At 40.8% G+C, this 12130-nt stretch overlaps 1 protein-coding gene across 1 annotated transcript in view; it reads right to left on the bottom strand.

The window, feature by feature from the left end:
- AADAC (arylacetamide deacetylase) overlaps window positions 1–4312 on the bottom strand; it is a 47472-nt gene extending 43160 nt beyond the window's left edge. The window contains exon 1 of the mRNA XM_062602982.1: window positions 4234–4312. Coding sequence (XP_062458966.1) covers window positions 4234–4236 — 3 coding nt within the window. The 5' untranslated portion in view covers window positions 4237–4312. The remainder of the gene's footprint in view (window positions 1–4233) is intronic.
- Window positions 4313–12130: the final 7818 nt, after the last annotated feature.

Below are 12130 nucleotides of genomic sequence, written 5' to 3'. Positions count from 1 at the left end.
GTGCCAAACGTGGGGGCCACATGCCCACAGTGTGGTCTGGGCTGTGGTAGACAACTCCTAGGCAGCAGTGCCAGGGATGCTGCCCCATGACATGTCAGCTGCCTCTGAGTCATCACTGAATGGGCACTGCTTCATCACCAGGAGCAGACAGGAAGCTCCAGACATGCAGGGGTTCTCTGACAGAAATAAGAAGCCCATAATACATCCTCCTGACAACACCAGCAAGTAACAATTCCTACTCAAGTAAAATGAAATCTCTCAGGGGCTGGCATCAACTCAGCTACCTTGAGTGGAACATACGGCAAAGTAAAGTATACCTTGCTTCAGAAATGCAAGCTACCAATCAGATTTAAGATAAGGTGCTAAAGTAATTTAAAGAAATTGTAAGATTTCATAAACTTATAAAATTGTAAAAGTCCATAACCTTCATCAGTTAGTTCTTTTCTTCAAAAAAATCATTTTAGCCACAGAATGCAAAAAAACACAAAAGAATCAGTAATTAAAATCTACATTCATCCTTCATGAAAGGTTTACTAAGGAGGGGAAAAAAACCTGACAGTAGTAAAGCAAAGTGCTGCTCATCTGGAAGTAAAATATGTGCATTTCTACTCATACAGAGTTTACAGTTGACTTCCACTGCAACAGGATGAAATGCAATTTGTATTTCTGTTCCTACATAGACGTTAGTTTCTGTTGTGCCTATAGCTAAAGCAGTGTAAAGCAAAGGGTTACCAGGCATTTACTAATTCCTCCCGTGGCCTGCAGATGCTGGGACAGCAACTGTGGTGTTTTGGCCAGACTCTTCACAAAGCTCTGGATGTGTGGGAGCACACGTGCATCTGAAGAACTTCACTGAACTGTCACACACTGGGAACCTTCTTGACACGTCAGTGGCTGTTAAAGCAGACCCTTGCACATACAACTTATTCCTTCACCCACGTTAACTAATCTTACAGTCTCTGTTTCTCAGGACTGAGAAATATGCACCACTGCACATAGCAGAGGAACAAAACCTACAGAAAAAGAGTAGATTTTTAAATTTGGATTGTTGAAAATGCCATTTAAAAACCTCTCCCAAGCGCCTCCAGTTTGCAGTGCAGACATATATTCAGGAGTCAACCTGTATCACAAAAGCACAATGCAGAAGTTTGCCAGTGGCAGTCCTGAAACCCAGGGAACATGCTGTGGTCCTGCTTCCACCTGTTCACTATCCCCTCTGCAGCCAGGTGAGCTGCAGAGCTCACGAGTCTCCTCCAGCTTGCCATGGCCTGTGCTGCAGCGGAGGAAGCAGTGGTTTGGTTGCCAGGACCACTTCCCTGCAGGAAAGGCAGGCAGGCCCTTGGAACATGCCAGACCTTGGGACTGAGCAGCCTTGGGCTCTAACAAGAGGGAGCCAAGCCCAGGAATATCCATTTCAATGTTTCTGGGAAAGTAAAACCAGAGACTGAGCAAGAACGGTATTCTGCTGCTACTGCACTTTTTGCTTGGTAACTGTTCTGCTTCCACCTCCTGCTCTTGAAGGCACGGTTTTGCCAGGTCCTTCCTTCAATCTCCATCAACTTCTTAAGCACACAACTCAGTCTCTTCCTCTCTATGTCAAAAGAAGCATCTACACACCACTGAAAGATGGACACAAGGTGGAGGAAGCCCCTTACTCTCTCCTTTAAGCTCCCCTCCCAGACACTTCCCCACTGCCCATCTGTCCCTCCCCAGCCAAACACCCTGCCTTCACACCCGAATCCTGCCCTTCCTCATTCCACCAGCAAACCAGGCTCCCAGGACAAAGGGGTTTCTTAGCAGTGGTTACTCTTGTGAAACATGTAATGGACAAAACATGAAATAGAAAAATAAAATACTGAGTATCTACCAAGTAAGCTCAGAGCTTGGCTGCACTGTGAATAAAGGCATGCCTTTAAAAAAAGGCCATATTGATAATTCAAAATTTGTCTATGTCACATTAGTAAATATGATTTAGTTATTGGTTGAATAGCAGACTTCTTTATTTTTTCCCCCCAGTACAAAAAAAGAAGTAAAGTCATATATATTTAGACTGTTCTGATTCCTACACAGTGTTAAATAGAGCCAGCCTCTTGAAAGTCATTATTTTTCCCCAGGGCAACAAAAACAAACAGAGAGGAAGTCATACTTTTATTCTTGAACTGTATTCAATTAAAGACTTACTAAGACAGTGAGAGTTTTAGATTCTTAATGTATCATCATTTAATTTCTGGATGCAAGTCAAGGAATAAACAGAAAAGAACATTTATTTTAGTGCCTGTCAAGTTGCTTCCAAATGCTCCATTCCACATCCCTAACAGAAAGCTAATAAATAAAAACAGATTATGCTGGACTGAATGCAAGGGATCCCAAATCCCTGGATTTTGGAGCCAGACTCCTCACCAAAGGATCCCTGCCTGCACCGGGTGTCCCACTGGGCCCCACAGCACCTTCTGCCTCTGGACATGCCACCCAGCTCAAGAAGCTTCACCCACAGCCACACTCCCTGCAGCTGGGCAGGATCTGCAGACAAGGAGAGGTGTGCCTTCTCCCCGCAAAAGGATTACGCCAGAAGCAGCAGGGAAACAGGGGACAGTAGCAAAGGTGCAGAGTAAATAAACACAGGTTTCTTGTACTTTGGTCTATATGAGAACATCAGATTTCTTGACTTTCAGCACAGCAGTCTGATAGTCTATAAAAGGGTTTTATAGAAAACTGTGTTTTGGAATAGCTTGCAACATTCATCCTTGGAGAGTATATTATATGCAGTAATGGAAAGGTCATTTGAACTGACTTATGGTTTTGACACAAACCAACAGAAACATACAGTTAAGTCTGAAATACACAGAACGTTTCCAAAACAAATGAAACGTAATAGGAGTCACTTAGGAAACCAGTCCATTCTTGCATTACATATATGCCAATATAAAACCCTTTTGTTCCATCTAGCACTGCTGAAGGGTGCCTAACCTCATTCACTAAGCTCAGGATCAGCAAGATATTCCAGAAGAACTGGCATAATGATAACACTTCCTCCCCAGTTCCTCCTTACTCCAATAAGCATCCATGGAGGTCAGCACTGGTGGAGTCAGCTCATACAGGAGAAGCTGAAGCTAACAGCCCACCAATGGGGCAAATTCCCATTTCACATCTGATTTAGGCAAAGTAATGGCAGCCACTAAAAATGTATTCCCTGGGTAAACAAATGCTAACACAAATACGTCTCATAAGCTTCTTTGGATATGTTCATATTGGACTCTGGATTCATGGAATTGGAGGGGAACTTACTGACAAAACCAGGTTATTGTGAACTTCTAGTCCCAAGGAACATGGATCTATGCACTTGCCATAGCTCAGAGCCACACCACTGAAATAAAGGTCAAGACGCTCTAGAGATATCTTTAAGCATATCATTAACTAAAAATTCCCACCTTTCCTTATAATCAGCAAATTACTAGCACAATACAAGAAACACAGACTTTTAACAATCACCTTTACTGAGTTCATTGGGAATTATATAGATTACCTCATCAGTGTTAGCACAAGTTTGGTAGCGTACACTCCTGCATCTCCCACCTCATGCATTGTCAAGGAACATAAGTAAACGACACAGACTTCAGAAATATATGATCCCAAGATATTTGTAAACTCATATTTGGAAGAGAGATTTTTTCCCTGTTGTGATCCATTTTAAGCCAGAGCACAACATAAACATGTTAAACCTAATAAACAATACAGCTTTAGCACTGTTTAAATATTGAACTACAGCGCATTCAAAGTGGAGTTCAAAGCAAGCCAGTCATTTCTCATTTAATTTTGTCACAGGAGACAGGCATCACAAGAGCTTCAGAAAGACAACAGCTACACAACAGTCACTGCACACCATTGAAGAAACCACAAGACAACTTTCTTATGACAAAAGTAGCAGAAGAGACACACAAGGATCCTTATCTAGCTAAAATCTCATGACCTTATGAGAATTAAATTTTTTGAGGTATTTTTAATTCAGCATTTTATACTTGAAAATGATTGAAGCACTCTGCTGAACATACAAATGGAGTAAAAGGAGAAAATGACAAGTTTAAACTCTCCACTTCTTACTTTTCGAATTCATATCACACTTTCACACAGTCTTTTCTCAAATGACTTCTCAGATGCTATTCAAGACAGAAATTATTCAATTACTTAAAAGTTAGAAGTGTCAAAGAGGCACACCACATGAGCAGTCTCCCCTACCATCTTAATCAATCGGTTTGTTGATACAGGTTCTCCACAAAACCAACGCCAATGTTAATTCATTTAGCATACTCAGTCCCAGATTCCATGCATTTACTAACTACTTGCTGGTACAGCTGTAACAGAAAAGCCTCCTAATGTAACTTAAATTTACACAGCAAGGTCAATTTTTTTATAGTGTGCAACCCACCATGGCAAGCTCAGCAAGTAAAATAACATGCATTAACTAAAAACATTTTATCTTCTATACTGTGAACAAGCACAGCATGGTATAGCATTCAGGCTTTCTTACCTGTGGAACAGCCATCTTCTCCCCATACTTCAGACCAGAAAACCTCTAATTTTCTAACACTAACATTGACTCCAAAAGGCCCATATAAGAATTCCTACACTTCTCAGGCCCTGCTCATCTTCAATCATAAGCCTCAAAACTGTTTGTATTTGTCCAATCTACATTAAACAGAACAACATCAGACCTTAAAAAAAAACCAAACTGAACCTTCGCTTTTAAATAGTCCCTGTAGGTTTGTGTGCATAACAAAAACACAAACACAGTGAACCTTCACACTGCCACTCACCCTTTTAACACCTGAAAATATTGTTTCCTGGCTAATTAAAAATGCTGACAAATTGAGGACAAAACGTATCAGCTGTGCAGAAGAAGGGCTGCAGTCAAGATTGGAAAAGCTAGCATACCTGACAATAAAGCATTCAGGTTTTAGAATTTTTATTTAACTGCAACTGGGAAATTAAACATAATATAGTTAGGAAATATAATCTTATCTGTAAATTTGAAATAAGCAACCGTGCCCTGTTTCTTTTACCCAAAGGTATCTGTTTGCTTGTCTGGGAGGAGGGCAGGGGGGTGTTTGGTTTTGTAGGTTTTTTTCTATTTGTTTGGAGGTTTTTTTCAACTATTTAAAAGATTAAATGGTCAGTGTACAGGGCCATTTTCATGAAATGAGAAATTCTTACTTCATCAAAAGCAAAAATTATTCATCCCATACATTAGTTTTAGCTTGTTTTCAATTGTTTGGTAGGTGAATTTTAAGTTTCTTGTTTATGAACTGCCAGCAAATCTTCCTTTAACCATTGCACTATACCTATAGATTATCTAGGCTTATAGATTTGTAAGTAACAACACACTGCCCCTGGGTCTCACACATTTTTTACTTAAAACATTGGCTAATTATAATTAGCAATTGTCAAATGGGTAAAGATGGTATCAGCTATCAATCAGCTATCAAAGTTATTCCAATTCCCACTGATACATTACATCATTAAAAATAATCTATTGACATATATATATATATATTTGCCTTTTTTGCATTAGTTAATCTTACCATGGTGAATTACAGCTTTACCCAATGCATTGTGGTATATAAAAGAAATAAAGACTGATTTTAACCACTTGCTGTTTCCAGGAGCTGTTATCTACTGCCCAGCAGGTGCTGCATGCCTCCTGGTGGTGAAGTACTTTCAATTCACAGTGACCACATCCATAGGTAGTAATTTCCAAACTATCACACTTGGTTAGTCTAAGTTTAGGCCTTTCAATGCGAACCCAAAGTGTACAAGTACACCCTGAAGGCTGCAGAAGACAACGGAAATACCCCAGCTGATTTTGGCAGAATTTAAGAGTAGGAATCTAATCAGGCAAAGAATTTGAATTCAAACCCAGAAAATTCCTGGGTTTGAATTCACATCATGCCCAGCATGCTCAGTTCCCATGATGACCCATGAACTTCTCCAAGTACACTAGGAGAGAACAGAGTTTAACAACAAAAAAGTCACCCTATCAAAAAAAACATGTGTAGTGGCTCCGGAAGAATGGAGATTAATCCTTTCACCTCACAAGATTTCTCTGTTTACAAACTATTTGTAAATATACGTATTTTAAACCACATCGGTCACATTCAGCAAGAAGCAAATAAAACCAAAACAAAGCTGCTGATGAGCTGGTTTGTTCAGGGGAACACAGATGAAGCTTTCCAAATTAAAATTCAAACCTCAGTCATGCTTTCTGCAAACTATACAAACCTTTCTGCCCCTCATGGATTAATCAAAGCTGTTGATTCATGGCAAAGTTACTGGTAGAGTATAAGAAGATACAATTAGGGTTGGTTTGTTGTTAGTTTTTAATATATGAACTGCTCACATCAAAACAACAAGAGGAGTTAAATCCCTTATCTAAAGGCACCTGACTGTAATTTTGTGGAGATGCATAAACAGAAAAGTTTCTGCACACTCTTAGCATAACTTTCTTTTCTTTTTAACTGCATATTGAGGAGTCTTCCAATACAATTCTTCACTTCAGGTTGAACAATATCATGGGAGAAATCACAAGTCACTTTGATCAAGCAAAACTGATTGTGACAATTTTTGACTTGTACAATTATTTTATGAGTACTAAGACTGGCTCTTGGGATTAAACAGATAAACTCAGATCCTGACAGCTGAGCAGCAGCCACCTACAGGATAAAGTACTTTAAATATAAATTTTCCAAATACAAGGTGAGTTTTTAAAGCTAAAAGGGCGGGAAGCACGGAATATTTACAAGGCCTAGAGACTTAAAAATGCAAGAGAATCAGTGCTGAAACATCTAACTACTTCTGCTTGTATAGCTAATTTTGTTAACATTTTATAAATAAATTCAGCTCTTTGGTCCTTCTCATGTTTTATTTTTTATGAAGGAGATCACAGTTCAGCACTGCTGGAAAACAGTGAGCTTCACTGTCTGCAGAACTAATACAGAAGAAAGGGCAGGCACCAGTTCATTACTGTAGTGCTCCAGCACAGTGACCATCCTACACTGTCCCTCAGTCTAAAAAGTGAGCACTGACACCAGCTGGGGCAACCAAAACTGTTGTATAACATATGCAACAAAACTTCCTACCCTACAGGATCCCGTAAGCATTCAGCATCAGGAGCTTTACCAATTTCAATAAAGCATTGTCTCTGCAATGCACAGCATGAAGAAAAAAAAATCCATAGGTCTATGAAACTTCACGGGCATCAGATAACAGGAGAAGGAAAGAATGACTATAGCTTGGATGAAGGGAGCACAATATCTAACTAGCAAGAGTGCAGGATATTTGACCTACGAATTAGCACAAAAATTGGTGTGGGGGCATGTTGTGATTGTTACAGATTCCAGCTCAGTTTATTTTTTCAAAAGAACAGAATAGCTCACCAATCTATAAGCATTTTATTAAGGCTGTCCCTGTGCAGTCACTGTCCTGAAAATGACTTGCACAGGCAATAAAGAACCCACAGGAGCAGGTTTGACAGCAGCCTGGCCATGGTTTCTGTTCAAAGGCAAGGGCACTAACTGATCTACCAGAATGGACTGCGACACTCAGAACTAAGATAAGAACTGCAAGAATGCTGTTTCCCTTATAAGGATCACCCATTGAGGCACACACCAGCACAAACCACAGACTGAGCGTGAATTGACTTAAAGAGCCTTCATGGGTTTATCCATGTACTAAGGCATAGTTTTGCATGATCTCCATTCACTGAATTCGACTAACCCTTTCGTATCCGCGTAGCTATCTTCCCCTCTCTTATGACCACGGCCCATAAAGTGTACCAGGATGCAAGACCTAATCTTGTATGCATCCCAGTAGCTTCTTTACACTGTACAATGCCAAATTATTCCGTTCCAGATCAAGTAAACAAGACATTACAGTTTCTTCTTCAAACTTAAATTAAATCAAAACAATTCTATTACCCTCAGGCCTTTAATAACACAAATACCCAGAAAACCTGCTGCCTTATCTTATGAATGTAAATTCATAATATATAATGGCCATCAAGAAACAACGACATGCCAGATTAAGTGTCCTCACAATATACCTACAGAAAGCAACACAGAGACTTCAAAATCTGATTTCAGTACTGCTTTTGCAATTCAAACCACTGAAAAAAAACTTCAGCCAATGTTTAAGATGAGCATAGAAAACATCCAGTCTACACCCACAATAGTGCTTCAACAGTAATATCTGTGTTTCAGCTCATCTGTTGCTTGAGTAGATTTGCAGGTTAACATCTCTGCTTGCAAGGTGGTCTGCAAGGTGATTAAAGGTCTCACTGAAAGCACAGGAACTACTGATTGTATGTGTCATTGCAGATCAAACATGCAATTACGCTCTTGGAGGATATGTTACAGTAATGAGGATAGCAGATTTTCCCCAGGCACATAGAGTTTTAAATAAGCTTTAACCCTAAACTGGAGAGACAGATGAGCTCTCTCTTCATGCTCACCTTTAATAACTACTCAGGTGAAAGACGTTACAGCTTTCCACAAGACAAGTCAGACCTTTCTCAGCTAAATAGGTTATTATCTGTGTGCCTGTATCAAATGCACCAAGCAGGAGCTTTTGATGTGGCCGCCAATACTGTGGATGATTTATCGGGCCCCATGTCATCTGAGCTCAACAGAGTTCAAAAGCAGCAGCCAGTGGGAGTCCCTGGCTGCTCAGTCAGTTACAGTCCATCCTGACCAGGGAAGACAGATTGCCTCCTGACCACACATGTGAGGTTCTCACCGGTCAGCAGGGTACACAAGAAGCACAAAAGAGAGCCGGAGCTCCACAGCCATGGGGCCACTGCTTGGGACAGGACAAGACAGGACAGGAGGGGTGAGGAGCTACAGCCCCACACACAACGGACCAGGCTGGGACAGCAACCAGCAGGCAAGGACAAGGATGAGGATGGGGATGGAGCTGGGGATGGGGATGGAGCTGGGGGTCAGGATGGGGCTGGGGCCAGCTCATCTGAGATGCAGCCCTGACAGTGGCTGCTGAAATGGAGGCACGCTAGCTGCGCAGAGCAGGGCAGGCAAAAGGCCCTTCTGCCCAGAACTGCGTGGAGAAAGCAAAGATAAATGTAAAATTTTATGTTGTTTTAATCTTAGCTTTATGTGAATTTTATGGCCATGACTTTTGGAACAGAACTATGAACTGAAACACCTGAGTCTGGTATAGCATTATCTAAACAACTTTAATTTCATCATTATATTAAAACCATAACCCCATACCCTTCCTCAGGACACAAAGCATTTTTCATGCACTCAGAAGAGAGGCTCTGCAGAAACCAGAGAACAGCATCTCTTCAAAGGTGGGCAGTCATGCTTCCTGGCCATGTTTCTCCCTCCAGGCCCCACAGCCCTGCCAGGCGACAGCGAGCATCTGTGCATGTCACCTGGGAGACGCATTGGGGAATGACGTTATTTCATTCCCACCTGAGAAGCTTGTTTTGCTGTCTGTGATTAGCACTCAGTGTAAAGCCAGCAATCCCCGTGACAGGCAGCACCAACTGACATTGTCTGACATTTCCAAAGCATCTTAAAGGGCTGAGAAGAATCAATATGGATGTCAGGAGGTGGTAACTTCCACATCACAAAGAGAGCTTTTTACCTTAACTGGCTCTAGCAATGTGCCTGGGCAAAATCTGTACCAATTTTATTTGGTTTCTGTGGTAAGATGGTAACCAGCAATACCTGTCACAATGCAGAAGATACTTAAAAGGACCAGCCTTGTTGATTAACTGTGAAACAGCTTTTTTTACTCCAGATGCTATTCTCTATTGCTACACATACTCAAAAGCATACGTAGGAGCCTTATTATATCCTGATAAGATTCTTACATTACTGTAGCTTCACTGAAATCGGCTAAACTTCTCTTAGGCAGTAACAGTAACAGGAGCAGTAAATCCAAGGCATATTGTAGCCAGTCATGCACTTCTGAAAATTAACAAGGCACATTAATTTCTGCAGGAATAAAATTGAACTCTGATGGGACTCTGAACTTTGAACTCTACTGTGAGATTTTGACCCTGGAAAAAAAGAATGGAACCTACTTTTCCATGACCAGCTGCCTCGTTCTTTCTATAGAAGTAGAAAAATGTATTTAAGCTTTATCAGATTTCTGTACTAAAACACCAAGGTCCAGACTGTATGCCTGAATGTGTTTATACATATATAATGTATACATTATACATATTATACATATGAGAGAATCTCAGTCCTCTTTACATATATTCTTCTGACCTACTGCTTGGTTTCTTGGAGACTGGTGTAGAGCACTGCAGTGCATAAAGCAGACATGACTTAGAGTCCCCATTTAAATATTTGCATAAATACACTAGCCACTCAAAACCACTGATTGTGTTTTCAGAATCAACTGATGCTTTGCTAGGAGCTTGTCCAATTCATTACAATGGAACTTAAGTGCTTGACTGTGGCTTGAGCCACAGAAGAATTGTAACCAAGTGTGTTATTCTGAAAATGCCCAACAAGGCACTCAGAGGGTCATGTAATCCTTTTAAAGGCTGTCCAACAACCCACTGAGACAGCCCTTAACAATACAGTATCATACTTACGTTAGTTGCCCTGTTAGTAATCTATAATTCACAGTCTGATCAGTTGCTTTAAAGCTTATTTGAAGAAACTGATTTATATCACAAGCTTCAATCAGATGTCAGTTTCCTGTTGCACTGGAGGTACTGAGATCCCATCTAAAAATTGACATACTTGCTTTAGAAAACCAGTTAAGATCACCTGCATATGCGCTACTTTGACTCACTGTGCAAGACTCTGTAACTCAATATCATCATTGCTCTAATGTACAAGAACTTCAATATATTGCATATTTCAGCATAATTTTCTGCATGCTCACTCAAGCACAGTTTACTTAATTTCTTAAGCACTCAGCCTCAGAAGCTGAGATCTGAAGAGTACATTTGAAATACCACACTGAAATGTAAAATACCAGTCTGATTCTGGCTCTGAGTATTTACACACTGTTAGAATGCTCAATTCTGCATAAAAGATCCAGATATTTAAGGTTTAATTTGGAACATACAAGGTTCGGTTAAGACAAGCTGGGGAAACTAGGGATATTTTACTGGAAGTACTGCACAATATTGTTCTTACAGCCTTATCCCAGGACTCGGTGTTCATTTGTGCATGGAGGAGGCATACATAGCATCTGCTCCAGAGCACCAGGTAACAACAGGGACTTTTCTCCAGATGCAGCAGTACTTACTGCTGAAGATGTGAACTGGGTTGTTCCCTCATCTCAGAATTGATCTTTCAGGCTTCAAAAATTCTGCAGATGCAACTGCACCAAGTCACACCTTCAGGGTTTTCTGTATGTAAATTTGTGTAGAAACCACACTTTTTCAAGGGAAAATAGTTTTTTTGACAAAAGTACAGGCCTCTGGGAGATTACCAGCTCCTCAGCTCAGCACTGGACATGGATCATCTGGTCAGTTATGACAGATGTCCACTCTTTCTGCCTGCCTATTGAAGAAAAATGAGACAGCAGTCAGCCTTATAGAATCATTTAGTTTGAAAAAGACCTTTAAGATCATCCAGTCCAGTCATTAACCCAGCACTGCCAAGTCCACCTCTAAACCATGTCCCTAAGCACCAGATCTACTAATTTTTTTTTAGTATCTCCAGGGATGGTGACTCCATTGCTTTCCTGAACAGCTTATTCCAGTGCTTGAAAAGCCTTTCAGGGAAGAAATTGTTCCTAATATCCAATCTAAATCTCCCCTGGAGCAACTTGAAGCTGTTGCCTCTTGTTCTATCCCTTGTTATTTGGAAGAAGAGACTAACCCCCACTTCTCTACAACCTTCTTTCAGGTAGTTGTAGAGAATGATAAGGTCCCCCCCTTGAGCCTCCAGACTAAGCAGCCCCAGTAGCTCAGGCTTTCTTCCTAAGACTTGTGCTCCAGACCCTTCACTAGCTTCACTGCCCTTCTCTGCACACATTCCAGCACGTCAATGTCTTTCTTGTAGTGAAAGCCTTGTGCCCTGCAAAGCAAGTCCTTCAGAGTGAATTTGGATCTCGTACATTTCTGTTAGCTTTCTTTTTCCAACATGAA

Source organism: Pezoporus occidentalis, unplaced genomic scaffold (genome assembly GCF_034315485.1).
Source record: "Pezoporus occidentalis ecotype Australia unplaced genomic scaffold, CSIRO_AGI_Poc_V1 ctg8, whole genome shotgun sequence".
Classification (NCBI taxonomy): Eukaryota; Metazoa; Chordata; class Aves; order Psittaciformes; family Psittacidae; genus Pezoporus; species Pezoporus occidentalis.
Note: the sequence above shows the minus strand (reverse complement) of the source record. Positions and strands in the feature narration are given on the sequence as shown.